This window comes from Rattus rattus, chromosome 9 (assembly GCF_011064425.1).
Source record: "Rattus rattus isolate New Zealand chromosome 9, Rrattus_CSIRO_v1, whole genome shotgun sequence".
NCBI lineage: Eukaryota > Metazoa > Chordata > Mammalia > Rodentia > Muridae > Rattus > Rattus rattus.
In genome coordinates this window covers 85,468,619-85,493,619 of record NC_046162.1, presented here as the reverse complement: position 1 = coordinate 85,493,619, position 25,001 = coordinate 85,468,619, and the positions used below count along the sequence as shown (strand labels likewise).

At 44.1% G+C, this 25,001-nt stretch overlaps 1 protein-coding gene across 1 annotated transcript in view; it reads right to left on the bottom strand.

Moving 5' to 3' along the window:
• Appbp2 (amyloid beta precursor protein binding protein 2) overlaps window positions 1-5,958 on the bottom strand; it is a 39,963-nt gene extending 34,005 nt beyond the window's left edge. The window contains exon 1 of the mRNA XM_032911766.1: window positions 5,508-5,958. Coding sequence (XP_032767657.1) covers window positions 5,508-5,645 — 138 coding nt within the window. The 5' untranslated portion in view covers window positions 5,646-5,958. The remainder of the gene's footprint in view (window positions 1-5,507) is intronic.
• Between the last annotated feature and the right edge of the window lie 19,043 nt (window positions 5,959-25,001).

Genomic DNA, 25,001 nt, shown 5'->3' with positions numbered 1-25,001 from the left:
ATATCAGAGAATGGAAAGAGAAGGGAAGATAGGGGAGCAGAGGGAGGAAAGAAATGGAGGCAGGGGAGTTAGCTCAATCAACAAAGTGCTTGCTTCCTTGCATGCTTGCTTGCTAGCTTTGTAAGCATGAGAACCAGAGAAAATCCTAGCATCCACGTATGGACCTCCCTCTGCTGAATACTTGAAGCACTGGAAGGTGGAGGCAGTAAGATCCCTGAGACACTGTGCTCAATGTAGCCAATGAGACACTGTGTCAAGAGATGGGTGCTGATCTTGAACATACCCCAGGTTGTTCTCTGGCCTCCATATGTAGGTATACATATGGATACATGAAACACACACAAGTATAGACTTTAAACATTAAAAATGGTATGTTGCCAGACAGGCAGTGATGGCACATGCCTTTAATCCCAGCACTCAGGAGGCAGAGGGAAGTCGAGCTGTGAGTTCCAGGACAGCTACACAATGAAACCATGTCTCAAAACAACAACAACAACAAAAAGATATGTCAGTTTGTATTTCCACAAACACTCTAGTGGCTTCTATTAATTTTCTTTTCTCTTAAGTTTTAATTGTGCACATGGGACACAGAGGCCACCTCGTTCTCTTGAAGCAGGGTCCTATACTGGCCTGAAGCTCACCAGTTAGGTTTGGCTGGCTGGCCAGTTACTGCAGAAAACCCTCCTGTCTATTCCGACAGCTGAATTCAGGTCCTCACACTTCTTTCTCCAGGCTTCTTCTGGTTTCACACTTAGAAAAGTCTTCTCCATGCCAAGATGGCACTGCAGTGTTGGCAAGACAAGCAACCTTTACCTTTCATTCCTTTTTATGCGATATTTTTTAATTTGTAAATTATCTTTAAAATTACTTTAAGAAATAAATTTTAGTAAGATACTGACATAACTTATTCTGTTGATTCTAATAAGTATATTTAAAACTATAACTTCATGGTGTTCACTTTGGTACATGATCTGAGGTAGTTGTCAAACTTACCAAACAGCAAGTTATCTAAATACAGCATCTCAAAAATCTTTTCCCATTTGATTTGAAATATAACATATGTCTTCATTATGTTATGAAACTTCAAATTGTTTTTGTTTATTTCTGGGCTGTCCTATATACTCAACCTCTTGCTAACTGTGACTATGCCAGTGTCACTGAGAATTAACATGTAGCTTTCCAGCATACTCCGCTATCTTAGTGCACGCTCCAAATCACGATGGTTTAAATTTTTCTTGGTTCATTTTCCCAAGAAAATTAATGTTTTTTTTTTTTTTTTTTTTTTTCCGGAGCTGGGGACCAAACCCAGGGCCTTGTGCTTGCTAGGCAAGTGCTTTACCACTGAGCTAAATCCTCAACCCCAGATCCAGCCCGCCCTTTTTTTCTTTTTTTTTTTTTTCCGGGGCTGGGGACCGAACCCAGGACCTTGCGCTTCCTAGGCAAGTGCTCTACCACTGAGCCAAATCCTCAACCCCCCAATGTTTCTTATACTAAGTAAAATCTTTTATTTGGTTGGTTTGGGGTTTTTGTTTGTTTTGAGACAGGGTTTTTCTGTGTAACTTTGGCTGTCCTGGAACTTGCTGTCTAAGATCAGGCTGGCTTAGAACTCACAGAGATCTGACTGCCTCCCAGTCCAGGTGTAGGATTAAAGACTCAGTGCAACACCACAGATGGTTCTCAACCACTTCGCCATTCTACAGCCAGAATACACGCTATTTTAAAAAGCCACCTAAACTGGACATGGTGGTACATGTTTGTAAGCCTAGCTACTTGGGAGTCGGAAGCATTTCAAGGCCTGATAGGACTACTGAGTTCATCCAAGGCCATACCAGGAAACTTCATGAACGATCGTATCAAAATAAAAAGCTGCCATGGTAGTGGTTTAGGCCTTTATTTTTATTTATTTTTTAAAATCAATTTTATTCATCAACAATTTCATTTTATCAATGAGCCACTCCCAGATCTAAATCCTCAAGCAGGTGCCTCAGAAGCCCCAATAAAACACACACACACACACACACACACACAAAACACACACACACACAAATAAAATACTTATTGGCACAAAATGAATGATCAAAGTCATGGAGGAAAAAAAAGCTAGCCTTTTTAACTAGTAATCTCATGACAATGGTGGTTCTGGCAGTATATATCAGTCTGTAAACATGCCATGGGAAAGGAGGCGAGAAGTCAGTGTCATACTGCGCTACGAATTGAGTTGATAGCTGCCTGAAGTATACCATCTTTGAGAGGAGGCTGTTAAAAGAATTGGAAGTATAGGCTTCAGCCAGAGATGGACCTCTGTGGGGTGTGGCCCTGCAGGTTCTAAAGGAGCCCCAGTTGGAGACTCAGCATCTGGCACACCATTTCTGTCCAATGCCATCTGTCAGGGCACCCAGGTATTCAAACATTGACCCTGAGGTTTCTAGAATGCATCCACCATTTGGTGAGTTTGGTGCAGCCAGGAGTCTGGAAAGGAGGGAGTGTTGTGAGGGAGGTTTTTGTGCTGCATGTTGGAGTGGCCCCATGGGGAAGGAGGATCAGCAACTGTGCTTACAGCTGGTTGAGCACTCAGGCGGACTGATGGGAATGAGCCTCTACTTCTAGCTTGGCGGCTGGCAGCAGAGGGCTTTATGGGTAGCAGAAGAGGTATCATCCCAGACTGCTGCAGCCTGGCCAAGGGAGGGCACATTTCCTGCTCCAAGGATCGCTGAACGAACCAAGCCTCAACTTGCTCCTTCTCTAGTTTAAGTCTGGTGGCCATGATCTTTTGATCCTGGAGGTCCGGGTATGGTTCCATCTTGAAGGGTTGTAGCAGCTCTGGGAGCTGCTCCCAACTGTACTTCTGGTCAAGGAGACCCAGGGTATAGGGATCAGAGAACAGAAATGCTTCCATCTAATCTTTTGCTCACTTCAGGTATGACTGAGGGTATGTTCTTTGAATTTAGGATTACATCTCCTATTTATTTTTTTTAAAACAAGCCCTCCCCCTACCCCCCTTTAAAACAAGGTTCTGACTAGCTTGGAACTCCTCGTGTATATATAGGCCAGGCTGGCCTCAACTCTCAGAGATTTGTCTGGCGCTAAGCCCCTGTAGCACAGGCTTAAATCTCAGTACCAGGAGGGAGGCAGAGGCAGCTGTATCTCTCTGAGTCACGAAGCCAGTCTGGTCTTCACAGAGTTCCAGGCCAGCCACGGAGTTGAAATCCTGTCTCAAAGTAAATACATAAAATGTTAAGAGAAGGACTGGAGAGATGGCTCAGAGGTTAAGAGCACTGTCTGCTCTTCCAGAGGTCCTGAGTTCAATTCCCAGCAACCACAAGGTGGCTCACAGCCATCTGTAATGGGATCTGATGCCCCCTTCTGGTGTGTCTGAAGACAGCTACACTGTACTTACATATAATAAATAAATAAAAATCTTTTAAAAAAAAGTTAAGAAAAATCTGGGGATGTACTAGAATGCTTGCCTAGCATGAGCTAAATTCTAGTTTCAACTTCCAGAACAGCAAAAGCATTTAAAAAAAGGGGGGGGGGGGCTGGAGAGATGGCTCAGTGGCTCAGTGGTTAAGAACACTGACTTCTTCCAGGTCCTGAGTTCAATTCCCAGCAAACACCTGGTGGCTCGCAACCATCTGTAATGGAATCTGATGTCTTCTTCTGGTGTGTCTGAAGATAGTGACAGTGTGTACTCATAAATAAAACAAATAATTCTTATTTAAAAAGAAAAAAGGAAAAGGAAATAAAGTTTTAGCAGGGTTACACTCTACCTTATGGTGAATTAGTTATAAACAAAGTAACAGATGACAGTACTTAACACAGCTCCAACCCCCCCCACTAAGGTTCACATCAAGTATCTGACTGTAAAACAAAATGTTCCCAAAAAAGCAGTATGAAAACTCTGAACTACACAGAGACAGAACACACGTCCAAAACACTAACTTCACATTCACTAACTATAATCTTCAAAGGAAACCTTGAATTTTAGTGAAAGGCACTAAAAGATACTAAAAGCATTTTGACAGAATTCAGAGAGTAAGGGTATTTTTACTGGCTAGATTCCCAATGATTTGCTCTAGAAGGTGCCTATGTATGCATATGACTTAATAAAATCGACAGAAATAGCATATACTGCAGCAGTTTTCCAGGTTGAGAAAAGCAAATTAATTTGTCCTTGGGACCAACGTAGCTTACAGACATAAAATTAACATCAGTCACACACAAGTGATCAATGTATCAAAACCATTTGGAATGGTGGGAAGTTTCCTTCTACATCCAAAAATTTTAACACATGCTGTCAAAATGAATCTTCTCCAGATATTTAGGAGGGGACTGATTTTTACCTGTTAAGAGTTGGTGCAAAGCAGCAGGGTTTTATAGACTGCAGTATGTCAGTTGCTAATTCTGAAAAAATGTCCTCAAGCTGGAAAAAGCAGACAATCTTTCTAATAAAACAAACGCCCTAAAACACCAAACAAATATAAGCACATACAAATCTGCTAAATATCAAATTACACTTTTGGGAGACAACTAACTAATCAAGTAATACTAAAGATCTAAAAATAAAATAAAACCTTTACTGGTCATATTTTGCAAAAGTGGCTACTGGAAACTGAAGTTCTCGCTGACTCAAAGCAAGGATCACTGAATAAGGCCAGTGTTCACACTCAAATGTGGGGGAGAGGAAAAGGGAGGCTCCGAGTCCATAAAGTTCTCCTCCCTCTCAGAACACTGCAAAAATTGTCCACGTCTAAGGACACTTACCCTTGAAACTCCTTGGAGAGCAACTTAAGACTTTCTGTTCAGACTTTTGAGGGGGAGCGACTCAAAAATCGCACTTTTCATACACATGGGCATAATTTAGATTTCTACTTCTTGCTTTCAGAAAATTTCCCAGAGTCCTTTCTAAGGAGCCAGTCTATTAACAAAATTCCCAATCCAACACAAAGTGTAAACAAAAACAAAACAAAACAAAACCCGAAACCACACAAAAGCTTTCAAGGGTATGCAAATGAAGCCCACAGACCACTTCCAATAATCCCTAACTATCACTTAGGATTGAGAGAAAGGAAAAAGGACGGAACTCCGAAGAGTGAAGGGAAGGAAAAAAAGAAGAAGAAAGCAGTTACTCGGGTAAAGAGGACCGCCGAGATGACAAAGTAGGGAGAACTGAGAGTCAAGCGGAGCAAAAAAAGTCCAGCTGATGCTAACCCTAGAGAGGACAGGGTAGAAAATACCCCAGCGACAAGAGGACCGGGTGGGACCGGGCCGGGCCAGGCATTTCCCGCAGGCCTACCGTGGGGCCCCGAAGGGGATGGCCAGTAGCACTCGCACAAGAACCCCCGGGCCACACAGATCCGGAGGCAGACGCGAGGGTGGAGGGTGGTGGGATAGCGGAAAGCGGCCACCTCAGCGGACCCTGACTGGAGGGCTACCGGCCGGGACGTGGACGTGGAAGGGGGTGCGGCCCGGGAGCCGCAGCAGGGTCCGATCGAGCAGATCGGCCGTACCTTGTAGTAAACGTCGAACTGGATATTCTCCGGCAAGGAGCGGATGTCGCGGCGCGAGCGGATGTAGTTGTCCACGACAGCGGAGATGGCGGTGTTGTAGAGCGTCTCCGGGATCCACTCGAGCTCCACGGCCGCCATCTTCCCTCGCTCCTCCTCCGCCTCCTCCCGCAGGCCTCCGCCTCCCTCCGTAGCGAACCCGTGTGAGGCTCCGGAGGCTTCCGAGGGGCGGCGACCACGAAGGCGCGCGCCTCTCGGACCCGGCTGCCCGGCCTCCGCGTGTACGCGCGGACTACGGGCAGACGGTGCTAGCGGTGGCAGTGGCGCGGCAGCGGCGGACAGGGAAGATCCGGACGAACGCAGAGCACGACCGAACCGAGAGCCTCACATTCCCAACAGAAGAACGAGCCCAGTTCCGTCCAGGCGCTCAGCTCTGCATGGGCGGGGCTGCGTGTGCGGCGTCGTGACGTCAGCGCGCGCCGACGCGCCCGGGAAGGAATGCGGCAGGCGGAAAACTTGCGGAGAAAGAGCCGGGACCGCCGGGGAGGCACTGGGTGCGAGTTCCTAAAGGGCGAGGCACTGAGGAGACTTGGCGTTAGTTGGGATGGCATACTCACTGTGCTGTGGCTTTCCAGCACAGCCTCTTTTCAATGAGTTTTTAGGCGAGAGCTCTCTTCAACTTTAAGAATTGATCTTTTAGATCAACTAACTTTATTTTTTTTTTTTTTTTGGTTCTTTTTTTCGGAGCTGGGGATCGAACCCAGGGCCTTGCGCTTCCTAGGTAAGCGCTCTACCACTGATCTAAATCCCCAGCCCCTAGATCAACTAACTTTAGAACTGATCTTTTTCACAAAAGTGCACAGAGGGGCCCGGGCGTGGTGGTGCACTCTCATTTAAGAGGCAGAGGCAGGGTTATCTCCTGAGTTCACGGTCGCAAAGAAAATCTGTATTGAGGGATGTGGAGGTCCATCACTTTTATGCCAGCACTCCAGAGGCAGGTGGATTTCTGTGAGCTCCCGACCTGTCTGGGCGGTAGTGAGACCTGGTCTCAAGAGAAAAGAAATGCATGGTAGTCTGAATATTGAAAAATTACACATTCGAGGAATTCACTTAACGCTACAAATCCTTCCTTAGGCCCAGTACCCCCAGCCCTCACACCCCATTTAAATTTTATTAAGCGACTTGTACTGTAGCTAGGGGTCACTGGGGAGGGGAAGCTTGAATTTCATTGTAAAACCACTTAACATTGTAGCTTTTTGGCATGTTCATTTATTTTTTTAAAGAAGTAAAAAAAAAATTTTGCAGTCAATCAACATTTGTCTCACGTGCCCTGGCTCTCCTAGAACTTTATCTGTAGACCAGGCTGGCCTCAATTCACAGCGATCCAGCTGCCTCTGCCTTGCTAGTGCTAGGATCATAGATGGTTGCCAAAGCTGTCACTTCGTGAGCACAAGCTTTTTTTTTTAACCACTGAGCAACCATTCAAGCCCCGTTTCACACTGAAAAAAAAATTAGTAATTGTATTTATGTTTTGGCTTGCCTACCAAATTCTTCTAGTCGTCTGAGAATGCATGCCAAACAAATGGAGGAATGCACTTTAAATCCAGTGAAACCAATTAATCATAACACACATTTAAACTTCTTCAGTCTTCGTGATTTCTTATTCTACAATTGACAAACCTGGGAAGGCTGTAGTCAGCCTCAAAATAGGGTTAACAGACTTATCAAGTTAAAAAAAAATTACATAGAAACCTCAAAAATGCCCTCTGATTGATTGATTATTTTGAGTCAGGGTCCCACTTATGGGCATGACTGGCCTGGAACAACACCTTGTTTGCCTTGAATTTAAACTTGCAAGACAAGGGATAGGTGTGGGGGCAGGTGGATAGAAGTGAACTCAAATTTTTGTTGTTTTGTTTTGTGGGGTTTTTGTTTGTTTGTTTGTTTGTCTATCTGTCAGAATTAGATCTGGAGTTTTGCTTTAGAGTCCAGCCTGACATAGAACAGGCAGCCTTGTCTCAGTCTGCTCAAGCTAGGGCTACAGTCTCCTGCAGTCAAGTTGAACATTTTTAAAACGTGTGAGCAGGGCTGGAGAGATGGCTCAGCGGTTAAGAGCACTGACTGCTCTTCTAGAGGTCCTGAGTTCAATTCCCAGCATGGTGGCTCACAACCACCTGTAATGGGATCCGATGCCCTCCTCTGGTGTGTCTGAAGACAGCTACAGTGTACTTATATATAAAATAAATAAATAAAAATAAAAAAATAAAATGTGTGAGCCATGATGTAGTTTTACCTATACCTTTGGAGTCATAAAGAACATAGTTCCGCTGAGCTGTGGTGGCACATACCACATATCTCAAGGCCAGCCTGGTCCAGCCTGGTCTACAAAGGACAGCCAGGGTTACACAGAGAAATTCTGTGCCAAAAAACAAAACACCAACAAAAGAAAGAAAAAAAGAAAAAAAACAAAGTTCCTTTAGCAAATCCTGCATTAATTTCCAAGCTCAAATATATGTTTGGAGCCCTTTCGTATAAAAATGTATAACTATTCATTACGACATATTAAAAACATTATTATCTATCTGCAATTCCAGTTTAAATGAATAGCTATATTTTACCCAGCATCTGCATTCAAGGGATGCATGAAAGAATGCAGATCCCTTAGGATATTTAGTCAGAATCAGAACTGGGACACAGATTCTGTGAGTAGATGGAGGGTGTCAGACAAACATATCCATCGCCATCCCTGTAAAATCTTAGATGCTGATAGTCAAAATTAGAGATTTAAAAATAGAGTTAGGAGTAGCTTGGTGGTGAAGCTAGGGCCTGGTATGCACAAGGCTCTAGATTTGAACGCCACCTTTATTTTAGGAAGAGACTTCTTGATTCCTTTACAGATTTGAAACAAAGTTATTAAAAACATATGAGGTGTCTTTGAGAGCCTTGGTCAAGAGGACACAGCCTGGGTCACCAGTGGGGTGAGTAGTGGTGGTGCACACCCTCAGGAGGTAAAGGCAGGAGGATCTACAGAGTTGCAGGAGCTAGAGAGATGGCTCAGTCAGTAAGAGAACGGACTTCTTCCAGAGGACCCAGCTTCAATGCCCCGACACTCTCATAGCTCACAGGACACTATATAGAGGCTTCAGAACTAAAGAAGGCCAGTGACTCCATAGGATTCATTTGCAGGCTTGAGCCCCCAAGAATTGACCAAAGAGAGAACTCAGTGGAAATGAAGCAGTTTTTAGAATGGACTGTTAGCAAATGAGTAAACACTTTGTTCCCCAGGGGATGTATAAGATCTATCAGAACAAGGCTTCGAACTTGTTAAGGCCTAGGTAACTGCTGCCTATCTAGCCATTCATTCTCATGGGCTGTTACCAGAAAACTTTCTCATGCCCGGGTTGATTGCAGATTCTGTCATAGTCTGTGCTTTGATGTTCTTGGAAATCAATCACAATAGAAGTCAGTTAGAATTGCTTTCTTTCTATGGTTAGCCACAATAAGCTTGGCCCAGTGCAACTCCCCAACAGCGCTTTATGCACTTATGTGTGAGCTTTTATGGTTTCTTGCCTTAAGAAGGAAGCTGGCCCTGGGATGGACACCCAACATAAGAGAGATACCTGCACCAAGCCCTAAGAAGCCATTTGGAGTAAAACTTCCATTTTGCATAGAGGACAAATAAAGTTTGAATTCCCAAGACCTCCCTGGGAACAGACATCCCATATACATCCATGTATATGGGTAACTGATATCCTGGTTAGCAAGTTACAACATGAATGTTAGGCAAGGCAAGTCCCCTGCCACAACTGAATACCCCAACCAATAAGAGCAGGATAAATGTTCAACAAAGACATGTTCCTAAGGAAGTCTCCTATCCTTACAGCCTGATTGGTGGAATAATTGGCACAGATGTTTGTAGATTTCAGGCTTACATGCTCTGTAGAATCTTGGCTCCAGATTGGAAGTTCAGTTCCCCAGTCTGACCAATCAGTCCTGTGGTGTGAATTCAGTAAACCAGCTCTGTTTAACTGAGATCAGTGTCTGAGTAGTTTAGGCAGCAATCCCCAGATCCCAACAAATGCGAATAGTAATGCAGTGCTGATTTTGATATTTTAGACTGTAGCATAGAATCTGCCTGATAAGGGGCCTGATGGTTGGGGCCAGCTCATAAAGGGGCTTATATGTGATAGTAACATCCTTGGATTTTATCTAGGAGATGAAAGTGAAGAAAAAAGGATGAGATACATGAATCAGAAAGACCACAACCAGAGGGGACAAGCCAGAAGATCTAGAATTTTGTAGTTCCCTGCTCCAGAACCATGGGGTACAGAAGAGGCCTGCTAAGCTACATGTTTTGATGAAGCTTTATGTTACAAAGCTAAATGTATAGCTCATCAAATTACCTTTAAGCCTTAATAGCTGATAGCTTCATATTTGCCAGGAAATACCATACACAGAGATATCCTAAGACCAAGCCTGGCACTAAAACATTGCTGATGTGGGGCTGGAGAAGGTTCAGTGGCTAAGAGCACTTGTGCCTCTTGCAGAGAGCTTGAGGTCAGTTCCTAGCATCCACATGGCAGATCATGACCACCTACAGCTCCAGCCCCAAGGAATCCAGTGCCTTCTCTGGCTTCCACAGGCCTCTCTCTACATGCACATGCTGCTGCACATAAACTCATGCAAGCAAACATACATATGCATAAAAAAATAAACATAGGGCTGGGGATTTAGCTCAGTGGTAGAGCGCTTACCTAGGAAGCGCAAGGCCCTGGGTTAGGTCCCCAGCTCAAAAAAAAAAAAAAAAAAAAAAAAAAACATAGATATAATTTTTAAAATCCTTTAAAAATGTTCCTGAGATGCTAATCCTGTACATTATGAAAGATGTGGTTTTCTTGTTTCCTTTTTCATTTTATTTTGTATTTTGAGACATTTGAGACAGGATGTCATTATATAGACCAGGCTGATCTAGAACTCAGAGATCCTCCTGCCTCTACTTCCTGAGTGCTGGGGTTAAAAGTGTTCACCACCACACCAAACATGTGAGTTTTCAACTATGGTTAATTATGAGTTCCCATCATAGAGAGAGAAAGCATCTGAATTCTTTGCCTTAAAATTGGATGTGTTGGGGGTTGGGGATTTGGCTCAGTGGTAGAGCGCTTGCCTAGGAAGCGCAAGGTCCTGGGTTCGATTCCCCAGCCCCGGAAAAAAACAAAAAAAAAAAAACAAAAAAACAAAATTGGATGTGTTAGGAGCTAGAGAGAAAGCTCGATGCCTAAGGGCACTGACTGCTCTTCTGGAAGAACAAAGTTTGAGCCCCACCACCTCAGGTTAGCTCACAGGCATCAGTAACACCATTTCCAGGGGAATCCAAGGCCCTCTTCTGGCCTCTACAGGCACTAAACATGCACATGGTGCACAGACATACATGGAGGCAAAGCACCCATACACATTAAATAATAAAAAGTAAAACTGGACGGGCTGTTTCTATGCTGTCCAGTAGAGCAGAGGCTGCTTGATTTAAGATCTTTTTTGACTCCACATAGACTCTACCTTATCCTCTGGAAATTTACTTAGATCCCAGACACCAGGTGAAAAAAAAATCAACTACAGTTAGGGTAACATACCCTGAAAGAGCCCTCAGGCCACATGGAAGGCTTTATGTGTCCCTACTGGTCCCAGAGTCATGCTAGTCGTGACCAGCTGTTTTGTTGAACTAAGGAATGGTCTTAGACACTCCAGACCACTCTCACCCTGGCTGTGTAGCAGGGGATGACCTTGAGCAACTTTTTATTTGACTGGGGTTGGGGGAACTTTTCAAGACAAGGTTTCTCTGGGTAGCCCAGGCTATCCTGGAACTTGTTCTATAGACCAGGCTATCCTCAAACTCAGAGATCGACCTGCCTTAGCCTACTAAGTGCTGAGATTAAAGGCACTTAGGCTGACCTTAAATGTCTAATCCTCCTGATTCTAACTTCTCAAGGCTGGAATATATATATATATATATATATATATATATATATATATATATTACCAACTGAATTATGTCTCTGAACTCTGCTAGATGTTTGAACTCTTCCAGATAATTCTAACTCATTTGAGTCACTCTTGATTTTCCAGATAAGGGCCCAAGCCTCACAAAGCTGGGACGGGTATCTCTGATGTGCTCTTGGCACACACCTTTATTTCCTCTGGCTGGAATACAGACACTTAGTATTCACCTTTAATCCCAAACAATAAAGGGAAAGTTAGTTTGTAGAAGGAAGCACCCATGTTTTAAAGAGATGTCTAATTGAGTGGCAGAAAAAGCGATGAATCAGAGGAAGATTTAACCGAATAGGTTATGTCTATGCTCACCAGAAGAGAGGAAAGGGAAGCTACTTAAGGGAGAGACATACAGTACAGGGAGAATACAGTCCAGGAATACAGTAGAGTTCGTGGAGAGCAATTCACTGGAGCTGAGAGGGAGAGTAGAGTAGCACAGAGAGGGAGAAGGAAGTAGTTTTACTGGGAGAGTTTTACAGAAAGAGAGACTGAAGAGAGAACAAGCTAGGAAATGAGAAGGAGTCAGAAGATTAGAACATATTGCCAAAGTTACTATAAGGCCAAACAGAGAAAAAAAAAATCAGAGGCTGAGAAAGAAGACAATTTGAATCAGTCAACATGGAGAGGAGTTTTAAGTCAGAACAGCTAAGTTGACAGCCAAAGATCAGAAAGAACTAGGAAGGGTGAGCTTATTCAGCAGCAAGTCTCAGAGGCTGAAAACATTCTAGGTCTAGATAAAATTTTAAGGAGGCTGGAAGCTTCCAGGACTAGGCCTAGGCTAGCAAAGGGAGGCAGTGAGCCTCAGAGAGAACAGTTACATTAGGAGAACAAATACTTTTATATTACTGTAGCTGGACCTTTGGCTACTTTGTGGTTTCCTTTTTCATCCAGCCTTCTCCAAGCCTCTTCCTCCTCCCTTTCAACCCCCTACCTAACACTAGATAGGAGAGAATAAAGGGTAAAGGGGGAAGGGGATAGCATTATCCCTGGACTACTTCCTGCTGAGTGGTGGCATCAAGTTCCTCCGGACAAGTTTGATCTTTGCCCTCAGGATATCTAATTTCTTCTTCTTGTTTCTTCTTTTCACACAACTACTTAACCAACAGCAATCCAACAACAACAGCCCCACCTCTCAGGCCTCTAGCACTTATGTACCCTCTGAAAAGTCCTCAGAATTTCAAACATCACACACTTGCCAAAACTCTCTGCAGCCGGCAAAATTACACCCCTGCTAGAGCACGAGGCAAATCGTAACCAGCTGCTGTGGACGACCCCATATCCCACACTGGGGATTAAAATGAAAATACATTCTTATAATTTTTCTGTTTTTTTTTTAAGAAACCAAAATTCTCACTACGTATTACCATCACTAAGGTTGAAGTGGTTTATTATACAAGTATCATAGATAACTAGAAAAACCCCATTTCAGAGCCCTGAGGTTGCTAGGAACTTATCACCTTAGACTCCATAATGACCGTTGTGTGTCTCAAGGCTATGTGTAATAAACATGTGAATTCCTTCAGGAGAAGGGTGCGTGGGTGGCACAGGCCCATCAATCATCCCAACTACTGAGGAGGCAGCATGAGGGTCACAGAATCAGACCTGCCAGACCGACACAGGGAACTCAATTACAACCTGAACAACTTAGACTCTGTCTTAAAATTTTAACAGAACAAACCTATCTAAGTGGAGATAGGAATGAGCTCAATTGCGGAGTGCGATTGCCTCGTGGCTGAGAGGCCTTAGGCTCGATCCCCAATATAGCAAAGTCAATGAAAAGTAAGGTGATGCAGTCTCGTCTGTATGGTAGCCTGAACTGGACAACTTTCTGCTGTTGTCTCTTACTATGTTTTGATGGGGTCGGGATATTGCTTTGTAGCATATGCTGGTCTTGAAATCACATCCTCCTGCCCTGACCTCACAGTTATTCCCACACAGCCCTGCACCGTCCTCCTCACCTCTGGTACACACGGGAATATTGAAATGGTCGTACGGACCGTTTTTGTCCTAAATCTGAAGTATTTTCCCAAAGACCAAGGTCAAGACTGATCCACCACACAGCAATGGCTGCATGGGTCCTAAAACAGAGTTTTCAAGACATAGCTATGCTACCGCACGTCATCACACCATATAAGCTATACCATCAGTGACCTATGGGACTCCAAAACACCACAGAGCAAGTTCTAGCCACTTCGGAAAGCTGCATATAGGAAAAGTCTAATTCTCACCTCTCACACTCAGTCAGGTCTACAGAAAATAAAATTTCTGGACATGTTTGCAATCACTGTCCATAGATTTTCTTTTTCTTCTTTAAGTTCTCCCTGATTACTATCCATAACATTCGATTAATCAAGACCTATTGGGCTAGGGCTGCAGCTCATTTGATCGAGTCCTTATCTAGCGTATATGGAGCCCTGTGTTTAATTCTCAGAACCACATAAATGTGATAGGAACCAAATAAATGTGGCATGGCAGCACATGCCTGCAATGCAGGCACCGCAGAGGCGGGAGGAAGCTGAGGTTGGTCTGCTGTTAGGGGTTGCAGTGCTAAATTCTGCACCCTAAGGCCTACAAGCGAGTTCTCACATTCACAAGCTTCCGTTGCACAAGTCTTCTTCCTCGATTTAAAACTATTGTTTAATTAAAATTGGCTACAGCCGATTACTGAAGGGATTAGAGGTAGGTGGGCTGTGAGTTACCCGGTTGGGGGTGGAGAAGAGAGAGGAACGAGGGAAGATGAGGAGAGAAGGAGGGAGAAGGAGAGGAGAGGAGAAAGCTGCCACGAGTGGAGATAGACCATGAGCGTGTGGCCAGGGGAAACAGCAAGTTTCTGGGGTACATCGCTGGGGAGGTGACCAGACCCATAGTTAGAAGAGTAGATCAGGGGTTACCCCCCAACCCCACACTCAGGGGGTACCCACCCCCAATCCCACACACACCAGAAATTGTCAAAATCAGATCAAATAACCGTACTCTGAGTCTCATTCATTGTTAAGCCAGTCGGGGATAAGCTTAGATTGGTCATACCACAGGAAGATCAGACATTTAAGGTCCGGGTATGTATGTAAGTGAAGCTCCTTTGGTACCTTTGTTGCATCCTGAGGTAGTTAGAGTTAGAGGGAGTTGAGAACTGCCTGGTGTGGGGTAGAAACACTGGCCAGTGAGCAACAGACAGCAGACGGTGAAGGTTAAAAGCTAAGGGCACTCAAACCTGGGTTTTCTTTGGCTGAGAACCACTGAGTCATCTCTCCAGCCCCTTTTGATGTGTTTCTTAACATTGATCCTGTGTCATCTGGAGAGAAGAAGGAGGGGTGGGCTGAGAAGGTCTGTTTCTAAAATAAGATTAAATCTCAGTATGTGGACCCATATCTCTGGAGTTTCTGGAGTTCATACTCAAGAGAAACAAAGCAAGCCAGATGTTTCAGGTCTGTCTGCCCAGCTGTGTCTGCTCTGCCCTTGCACATCTTTTCCTCCATAAGCATCTTGAAACCATGACAGTAAGTATGATCATTTGGGAACCAAGTCTGGATTGAACTGGATTGAACCAAGCCTGGTTGGCAGGCTTGAGTGTTAAGCACCTTTACCTGCTGAGCCACTGGTCACTATCTTTAAACGGACAAGTTATTGAGGCTTGGTCTGTTGCTGTGTGTTGTAATGCTGAATTCTGTACCCACGGATGAATTCACAGATTTACCAGACTCTATAGTGGGGGGGCAAACCTTGCGCCTTAATTAAAATCATTGATTTAATTACAAACTATGTAGTGTAATGCTAAATACTAGTCCTAGTTGCCTCAGGGATGAGGAGGTCCTCACATACACTAAGTAACACTGTATAACCTTGCCCCCCAAGTTATCCCTGATTGGTCAATAAAGATGCCTACAGCTGGGCAGAAGAGAGATGGGTAGAGTTTTAGTTACCGGGCTTGGTTTCTGAGGCAGGAGCATCAAAGAAAAGGAAGAGAAGGGGAAAGACATAATGGGGTAGGTGAGTCATGAAAACATGGCCTTAAGGACTGGCCTGTTAGAGTTGAGAGTGACCCAGATGGAATATGGCAAGTTATAACTCGGGGTTATTGATAGGGAGTTTTAGATGCTAAGTGGCTTAGAAGGTAGATCTCTGCCCAGATCTAGGGTTTTAAAAGCTTACCATAAAAATAAAGACTTTGTGTCTTTTATCTGGGAACTGAATGATCTAAGATGGAGAAGAAAGCCCTAGTTGAGATTAAGTAATTCCTACACATTAGCATAGATTACCTGGTTGGTGTTGTACAATCATTATCAGGGTATATTTACAGATTTTTATCATCACTCTAATAAAAATTCTGAACATTCTAACTCCACATTCTCCTACTTTTTGTCTCTGACTCTGCCTACTGTAGACACCTAGTGTAGCAGGCCACGGTGACTCATGCCTTTAGTCTCAACACGGGATATAAAGCAGGGGGAGGACCAGGTAAAGGCCATTCTCTGCTACCCGGCAGGTTCGAGACCAGTCTGAGCAGTCTATGTCAAACAAACAAAGCAAAACAAACTAGATATTTAGTATAGTAGAATTATTTAACATTAGTGCTTTTATGTCTGACTTATTATTAAGATGTTTTCAAGTTATAACAGTCATCAGACTTGCATTCTTGTGTGTGTGTGTGTGTGTGTGTGTGTGTGCGCGCGCGCGCGCGCACTTCATGTGGGTATATGTATTCGAACCTCAATGCGTGCCCATGCACTTGGAGGCCAGAAAACAACTTCATGCGTTATTCTCAGGAATACGCCAGCCTTATTTTCTGAGGCAGAAGGTCTCACTGGCCTGGAGCTTTCCAAGTAATTGAGGCTTGCTGGCCGTGAGCTCCCCAGTGCTGGGATTGAAAGCATGTGTTACCGCAGCAAGTCATTGTTCTTACTGTCAGTTTGTTTTTTTTTTTTTTTTTGGTTTTTTTTTTTTTGTTTTGTTTTTTTTTTTTTAGAGCTGGGGACCGATCCCAGAGCCTTTTGCTTGCTAGGCAAGTGCTCTACCACTGAGCTAAATCCCCAACCCCCCCGTCAGTTTGGTTTTTAATGTGTGTTCTGAAGACTCGGGTCCTTATGCTTCCACTGTAAGCATATAACTGAGCCACTCTCTCCAGCTCTGATTCTTCTTTAAGGCTTACTAATATTCTACTGTGTATACATACCATGCATCTGTTTACCCATTCCCATGTTGGTGAACATCTGGGTTATTCTACCTTTTGGCAAGTGAGACTGTCATTGCTATAAGCAAAAAAAAAAAAAAAAAATGCAATGATCTGTTTGCACCCCTACTTTCAGTTGTCTGGGGATGTACTCAGAAGCTGGGGCATATGGTAATTTCATATGTAACTTTTTGAAGAACTGCCAAAGTATTTTCCGTGCATGTGCACCCACTTTCTCACCACACAGGCTGTGCAGGAGGGTCCCAGGCTCTCCACATCCTGGCCAGTGCCAGTTATTTCCCATGTTTGAAAAAAAATATTATAGCCATTCTAATGTATGTGAAGGGCTTTGGAAATATTTCGGTGTATCATAAAAATTTACTTTAGAAGAGCCGGACATGGTGGCACATGCAGTGGCACGCGACTTTATTCCAAGCATTCAAGAGGTAGAGGCAAGCAGATCTCTGAGTTCAAGGCCAGCCCGACCTACATAATAGGCTCCAGGCCTTGAACTCACATCCAACCCCAGCCTGATTCTATGTGAAAACATATGGCTATGTTTTAAGTGAAAGAAACAAGTAGATTGTCCCTTGCTTTTGCATTCAAAACTCTCTGTTCTGAAGGAATAACAGCCTGAGTGGAGACAGCACAGTCGGATTCGGACTAGAAGAGAGTTTTCCCGGTTTTTGAGATCAGCCAGTTTCCCTGCAGAGAAGGAAAATGGAGCAAAGCTTGCACAGAAGTGGAAACTGTAGAGGAAGTGTGAGCATTTGTCTTATTCTTATCTCCCCACTGAAAGAAAGCAGGGGGAACAAGCCAGGAAGCAGCACTCCTCCATGGCTTCTGTATCCTTCCTGTCCTGACTTCCTTTGATGGACTGTGAGAAAAAAGCAGCATTAGCTGAATAAACCCTCTTCTCCCCAGATTTCTTCGGCCATGGTGTTTCATTGCAGCCATAGGAACCCTAACTAAGACAAGCTGGTACCAGGGTATTAGGGTATTGTTGTGAGGTCTCAGCATGTTGTTCTGGAGAGGATTGTGGAAGGACTTTGGAAGTTTGGGTTAGAAAAGCCATTGAGTATTGAGAGCTCAGTGAGCTGTTCTGTGGGAGCTTGGAAGATGAGAATGTTGAGAATAATGAAGACCATGAAGGCCTCGCCTGTGAAGTTTCAGAAGGAAGATTAAAGACTCTGTGGGGCCATTCGTTATTTTGAATTAAAATTCTGTGATTCTGGATAAGTGGGGCTGAATAATTATCTGTTATTAACAAGATACCAGTACTCTAGGGAAACCTCTTTGCTGGGATACTTGACGCTGGTCAGCTGGAGCTGAGAAATTAGCAGTGATTAAGCAGAGATCAGACCTTCCATCTTGAAGTAAAAAGGTGCTTAATTTATTTTTTATTTCATAGGAGCCTACAGTTGAGAGACTTTAATTTTTTTTAAAAAAAAAAAGATATTTTGGAGCTTTATGAAAAATTTGGATTTTTTTCCCCCTCCCCCCAAAATTTGGATTTTTAAGAGACTTTTATTTTTTATTTTTTAAAAATTGGATATTTTACTTATTTACATTTCAAATGTTATCCCCTTTCCTGGCTTCCCCTCTGCAAAACTCCATCCCTCTCCCTTCCCCTGCTTCTCTGAGGGTGCTTCCCCACCCACCCATCCACCGACTCCCATCTCTCCACCCTAGCATTCCTCTACCCTGGAGCATGGAGCCTTCACAGAACCATGGGCCTCCCCTCCCATTGATGCCAGATGAGTCCCCTTCAGTTCCTTCAGTCCTACCCCTAACTCCTCCACTGGGGTCCCTGTGATCAGTCCGATGGTTGGCTTCAAGCATCCGCATCTGTATTAGTCAGAACCTCTCAGGAGACAGCTGTATCAGGCTCCTGTCAGCAAGGACTTCTTGGCTTCAGCAATAGTGTCTGGGTTTTGGTGACTGTATATGGGATGGATCCCCAGGTGGGGCAGACTCCGGATGGCCTTTCCTTCAGAGAGATTGGTATTTTAAAGAAACTAAACGTCTAATATGTTTGGATTTGTAAAGACTGTGGGACTTTTAGTGTTATTTATGTCTTAATGTGAGATCTCGGGGATGATGGGAATGTAAATGTTGTGCCTTTATTGTTTGTGTCAAGGCGACAAATGGCCGATCATGCTGGGTAGTTTTATGTTAACTTGACACAAGCTGAGGTTTTCTGAGAGGAGGGAACCTCAATTTAAAACAAATGTTTCCGGGGTTGGGGATTTAGCTCAGTGGTAGCGCGCTTGCCTAGGAAGCGCAAGGCCATGGGTTCGGTCCTCAGCTCCGGGAAAAAAAAAAAAAAAGTGTGTCTTCCTACGTTAAAGAGCCAGGGAAGAAGAGAACCTACCCACGCCAAAGTAAGCAAAACAAAAAAAAAAAAACAAATGTTTCCATAAGATCAGGCTGTAGGCAATCCTGTAGAACATTTTCCTAATTAGTGAGTGATGGAGGAGGGTATGATACACTGTGAGCGGTGCCACCCCCTGGCCGCTGGTCCTGGGTTCTATAAGAAAGCAGGCCGAGCAAGCCGTGAGGAGCAAGCCAGGAAGAATCACCCTCCGTGGCTTCTGCGTCTGCTCCTGCAGGCAGGTCCCCTGCTCAGTGGTGCACAGTAGCGTGGAATCATTAGACGAATAAATCCTTCTCGCCCCAAGTGTCTTTGGTTCATGGTGTTTCATCTCAACATTATCAACCCAAAATAAGACTATATATTATAGAAACTGAAGAAAAGGGGGAAATTAAGGAAAAGTGAAAGGAATTCCTGAGAGTTGGGGAAAGGTTTCTGAGGGGAGGAAACCATTGTGTAGAGGATATTTTAGGGCGATGGCAGACACTGAGCAAAGGCTGAGGTGGTTTCTATGGAGATCGGTCAATTCTCTGGGCTGCCATGGGTTGACCCAATGAAGGACTCACATGTTCTATGCCTGTCCCCTAGTCCCGCCCAGGAGATGACCAAGTGCTTTGGTCTCTGTCCATCCCTGACCGTAGTTTTAACCTTGACCATCTGCTGACTGTTACTCACTGGCGGGGTTTCTACCCCACGACCTTGCAGGTTTTGCAAGTGCTGGCTATTACACTAAGTTCTCCGTTCTCACGTCTAGGGGACGGTTTGTAGCCGGTAGTTAACTCTACCTCAGACGCCAAGAGCTGGCTGAGGAGTTTTTTGTTTTTTTTTTTTAGTTACCTCACTTTTGGCTCCTTGTTCATAGGGTGGTCTCCTAAGTAGAAACTTCTTACTAGAAGCCATCTTTACTTACAATTTAGTCTGCCACAGTTTCCTGAATTAGAATCAGTACTAACATGAAAAGTCATTAGTACCTTAGGCTTATTCCTCGAGAACTTCAGGAGGCCAGCCAGCCTGCTGTAGTTGCTTCAGAGCCCTGTCCCTCTTCCTGTCTAGCTCTAAGCCCTCCCCTTCAGTTTCATTTCAAACTCTGCTGTTTTAACCCTTAATCTTCTGTTCCCATTCCGACATCTGTGGGGAGCTTGTACTCTAGGCCTGTTCCCTTTACCATGCAGGGAACTAACGCCTCTCTCTCCATTCTGTCCCCATGCTCTTCTGTTCTTTCTTCTTGGTGCTCTTCCCTCACTTCCCTTAGCCATTAGGCTTCTCAGTCTCCTCACCTTGCTTAAGGTACCTTCCAAGAAGGTTTCCTCTGATCATCCTCAAGAGCATTGTAGGTGGCCACTTACTCTAAATCTTCTTTATCCGCCTTATTTTTTTTTTCCTGTAGCATATACCACTTTCTAACATTTTTTTTCTTTTTTCTTTTGTTTTGGTTCTTTTTTTTCGGAGCTGGGGACCGAACCCAGGGCCTTGCGCTTCCTAGGTAAGCGCTCTACCACTGAGCTAAATCCCCAACCCCACTTTCTAACATTTCAAATAAACAAGCTGTTGTCATCGTCATAGTCGTAGTCGTCGTCATTATCGTCATCATCATCATCATCATCATCACAGTGCTGGGAAGACTTGAACCCAGGACTTCATAGCTGGTAGACAGGCACTCTCCACTGAGCTATACCACCAGCTATTATGTTTATTTTCACTGCCTTCCCACAGCTCTTATGGAGGTTCCCCAACAGTAGGGAGTTTTCTCTTTTTTTGATTTACTTCTCAGTATCCACTGGGTAGAAGTGCCCTAGTGTGGAACGGCTCAGGAAGTGTGTGCTGAACTGAGTCAATAAAGCATACGGGTATGTCTGACACCAATATCAAGGCTATTAATATTTAAGTTCCTGGCTTCTCTGTTTGGGTACCCCAAAATTTACATGGTTCCGTCTTTTGTTTTTCCCAAAGAGAGGTCAAATGTGGGAAAGGTATCAGTGTGCAGTCTCCAAATATGATTATCTTAAACCAAGAAATTGCTTTGCTAAATAAAATAAATAAAATAATAAAAGTAAGCTGGATGTTGTGGTGCACACCTTTAATCTCAGCACTTGGGAGGCAGAGGCGGGCTGATCTCTGTGAGTTTTGAGGCCAGACTGGTCTACATAGAGAGTTCAAGGAAGGGGTTGGGGATTTAGCTCAGTGGTAGAGCACTTGCCTAGCAAGTGCAAGGCCTTGGGTTCGGTCCTCAACTCTGGAAAAAAAAAAGAGAGAGAGAGTTCAAGGACAGCTAGGGCTATGTAGAGAGACCCTGCCACACACACACACACACACACACACACACACACACACACACACAAAAGAAAAAATTTTGACCCTGAAACTGTAAGATGGGTTTTTAGCTGCAAGAGGAAAGATTATCTTTTTACAAGTCTAAACAACTTCATGTAGACGTTGGGGAGACAAGAAATAGAACCGAGTGATCCTTTCAACACTGTGACCAACTTATTCTGCTGTGTATTGTTTTTTTTATTTTGTACAATATAGTATTTAAAATGTTCCTGGCTTCTAGTTAAAACCAAACAACAATGACAACAACAAAAAGGTAATTTTCAACAACTGTGTTTTATTGCCTTCTTTGCCAAAGTACACAATAACAAGTCAAGGTTTTTGGTTTTTATATGAATTGATAAGATAAAGAAAATGAGAAGTGGAAACAAAGTAACAGACTGTCCCCAGCTGGAATGTAGATGGCTGGATACTAACTCTTATTTCTTTAAAAAAAAAAAACTTTAAATTTATGTCATGTGTTTGAGTGTCTTATCTACACGAATGCACGTATGTGCTGCCATGTGGGTGCTGGGAATTAAACCTAGGTCCTCTATAAGAGTAATGGGGACTCTTTTTTTTTTTTTCTTTTTTTTTTTTTTTGGAGCTGGGGACCAACCCAGGGCCTTCAAGCTTGCTAGGCAAGCGCTCTACCACTGAGCTAAATCCCCAACCCCATAATGGGGACTCTTAACCACTGATCTAACTCTCTGGCCCCATTAACTGGTCCTTTAAGTTCAATTATGTATTTATATTATATGTGCATTTGATTATATTCATTTGTATTATATGTACATGTATTATATGTATTTGTATATAAAGGCCACAGAGGATGTCTGGTCCTCTGGAACTGGAGTTACCAGAGGTGACTATGAGCTGCCCCACATAGGTGCAGGGAATTGAGTCTTACTCCTCTGAAAGGGTGGCAAGTGCTTCTGACTTCCGAGCCATCTCCCTAACCCCAGTATCAACTGTCTTAATCGACCTAGGAAAGCACAGACTGGGCCTGGGAGTGGCTCAGTTGGTGAAGTGCTTGAAGACCTGGAGCTCAATTCCCCTACTCACTTAAAAAGTTGGGCACGGAAACAGGTACCTACGATCCCAGCACTGGGGAGGCAGAGACAGAGGGTCACTGAGCCTAGCAAGCTGGCCATTCTAGCCAAATCAGTGCACCCCACGTCCAGTGAGAGAACTTGTGTTCAGTTGAAGAGGATACCTGATGTTGATGTCACGAGCGAGGACAGACGGACACACTGTGGTGGTTTGAATATGCGTGGCCCAGGGAGCACTATTTGGAGTTGTGGCCTTGTTGGCGTAGGTGTGGCCTTGCTGGGGGAAGGGTGTGTCACTGTGGGTGTGGCCTTTAAGACCCTCCTCCTAGCTGCCTGGAAGCCAGTCTTCTCCTAGCTGTCTTCAGAACAAGAGTTGGAACTCTCAGCTCCTCCAACCCCATGTCTGCCTAGAGGCTGCCTTGCCCACCTTGATGATAATGGACTGAACCTCTGAACCTGTAAGCCAACCCCAATTAATGTCATTCTTATAAGAGTTGCTTTGGTCACGTGAGTGTGTGTGCGCGCGCGCACACACACACACACACACACAGACATACACAGACAACACAGATACACACATTTAAGACAGCAGTGGAAAGAATAGAGTTGGCATGATATGTATTACTAAACACGCTAAGCTCATATTAAGACCTCACTAAGCTCATAAAAAACAAAACAAAACAGAGGACTGGTGAAAATATGTATCTTGGAACTGGGAAAAGAAGCTGAAAACACAAGGGTCAGCAGAAAAAAAAAATAGTAGGCAATCTGATGCCCACCACCCCCCGTCCTGCCAGGCAGTTCTTGTTTAGATATGTAATACACCGGGTCCCAGAGACACTGGGTTAAGTGATGAGGACTCGCACTGAGATACTCCACTCCTGAAACCTTCCTGTCTCAGCTCCTAAAATGGTGACAGCCAGACCTGCATGCTTCACGAAGACGCTTCTTGATGGAGGCTGAGCAGCCTATAAGAACTCAAGAAAGTGATGTCAAGGCTTCCCACCTTCATCAGCATGTGGGCCCGAGAGACATCTTAGTAGTACATGGGAGGGCTTAGCCAAGCACATGCAATGAAGGGTTCCAGGACGAAGCAAAACAAAACGGGTTGGGGATTTAGCTCAGCGGTAGAACGCTTGCCTAGCGAGCGCAAGGCCCTGGGTTCGGTCCCCAGCTCCGGAAAACAAAACAAAACAAAACAAAACAAAACACACACACACACACACACACACACACAGAGAGAGAGAGAGAGAGAGAGAGAGAGAGAGAGAGAGAGAGAGAGCGAGAAGCAAAAGGTAAGAAGAAGTCTGTATCCCAAGAGAGAAGACAGCAAGCAAAAATTACTCATACATTCTGGCTGAGTTTTATGTCAACTTGACACACATAAGCTAGAGTTATCAGAGAGGAGGGAGTTTCCATTGAGAAATGCCTCTGAAAGATTGGACTGTGCGCATTTTTCTTTTCCTTTTCTTTCTTTCTTTTTTCTTTTCTCTTATTCCTTCCTTCCTTCCTTCCCTTTCTTTCTTTCCTCCTTTCTTTCTCTCTTTCTTTCTTCCTTTCTCTCTAAAGATGGGATTTCTCTGCATAGCTCTGACTTGTCTTGGACTTCTCAGAGATCCTCCTGCCTCTGTGGACCACCACACCCAGATGGGCATTTTCTTAACTAGTGATTGATGTGGAAGGGCCCAGCCCAGTGTGGGGGCCACCCCTAGGCTGGTGGTCCTGGATTCTATATGAACACAAGCTGGGCAAGCCATGGCAAACAAGCTAGTAAGCAGCAGCACTCTTCCACGGTCTCAGCATCAGCTCTGGCCTCCAGGCTCTGGTCCTGTTTGAATTCCTGTCCTGATTTCCTTCAATGACAGACTATTGTGTGTGAGCCAAATACACCCTTTTTTCCCCAGCTTGCTTTTGGTCATGGTGTCTCATCACAGCAATAGTAACGCTAAGTAAGACACTTTCAGAGACATTTCTTCAACTGAAGAAGACAAAGGAGGAGAAGTTGTTTTTATAAGGAAACACTTAAACTTAGGGCGCACAGGTGTTCTTGGAACTTAAAATATGATCACAGAGCCCTGGAGATGTCACTTGGTTGGGTGTACCAGGGTTTTGTGCTTACTAGGCAAGCACTCTTTCAATTGAGCATCCTTCCCACCTCACAAAAGGTGTAAATAACATTTTTTTTTTTTTTTTTTTTTTTTTTTTTTTTTTTTTTGGAGTTGGGGACCAAACCCAGGGCCTTGCACTTACTAGGCAAGCGCTCTACCACTGAGCCTAAATCCCCAACCCTTCTTTTCTTTTCTTTCTTTCTTTCTTTCTTTCTTTCTTTTCTTTCTTTCTTTTTGTATCCTGGTCCGACAATATTAAATACACTGGCCTAGTCACTACCTAACCACATAGCACGAACAAATCACCTCCCTCTGCTCTCCACACTTGTTATCAACACTGACAGGTCCTTTGTACCCTGAATTACTCAGGGTGTGTTCTGCCCCGGGTTACTAGGTAACTCAAGGTCATGCTTGTTGTGTATTCATTCTTACTAGCTTAATTTT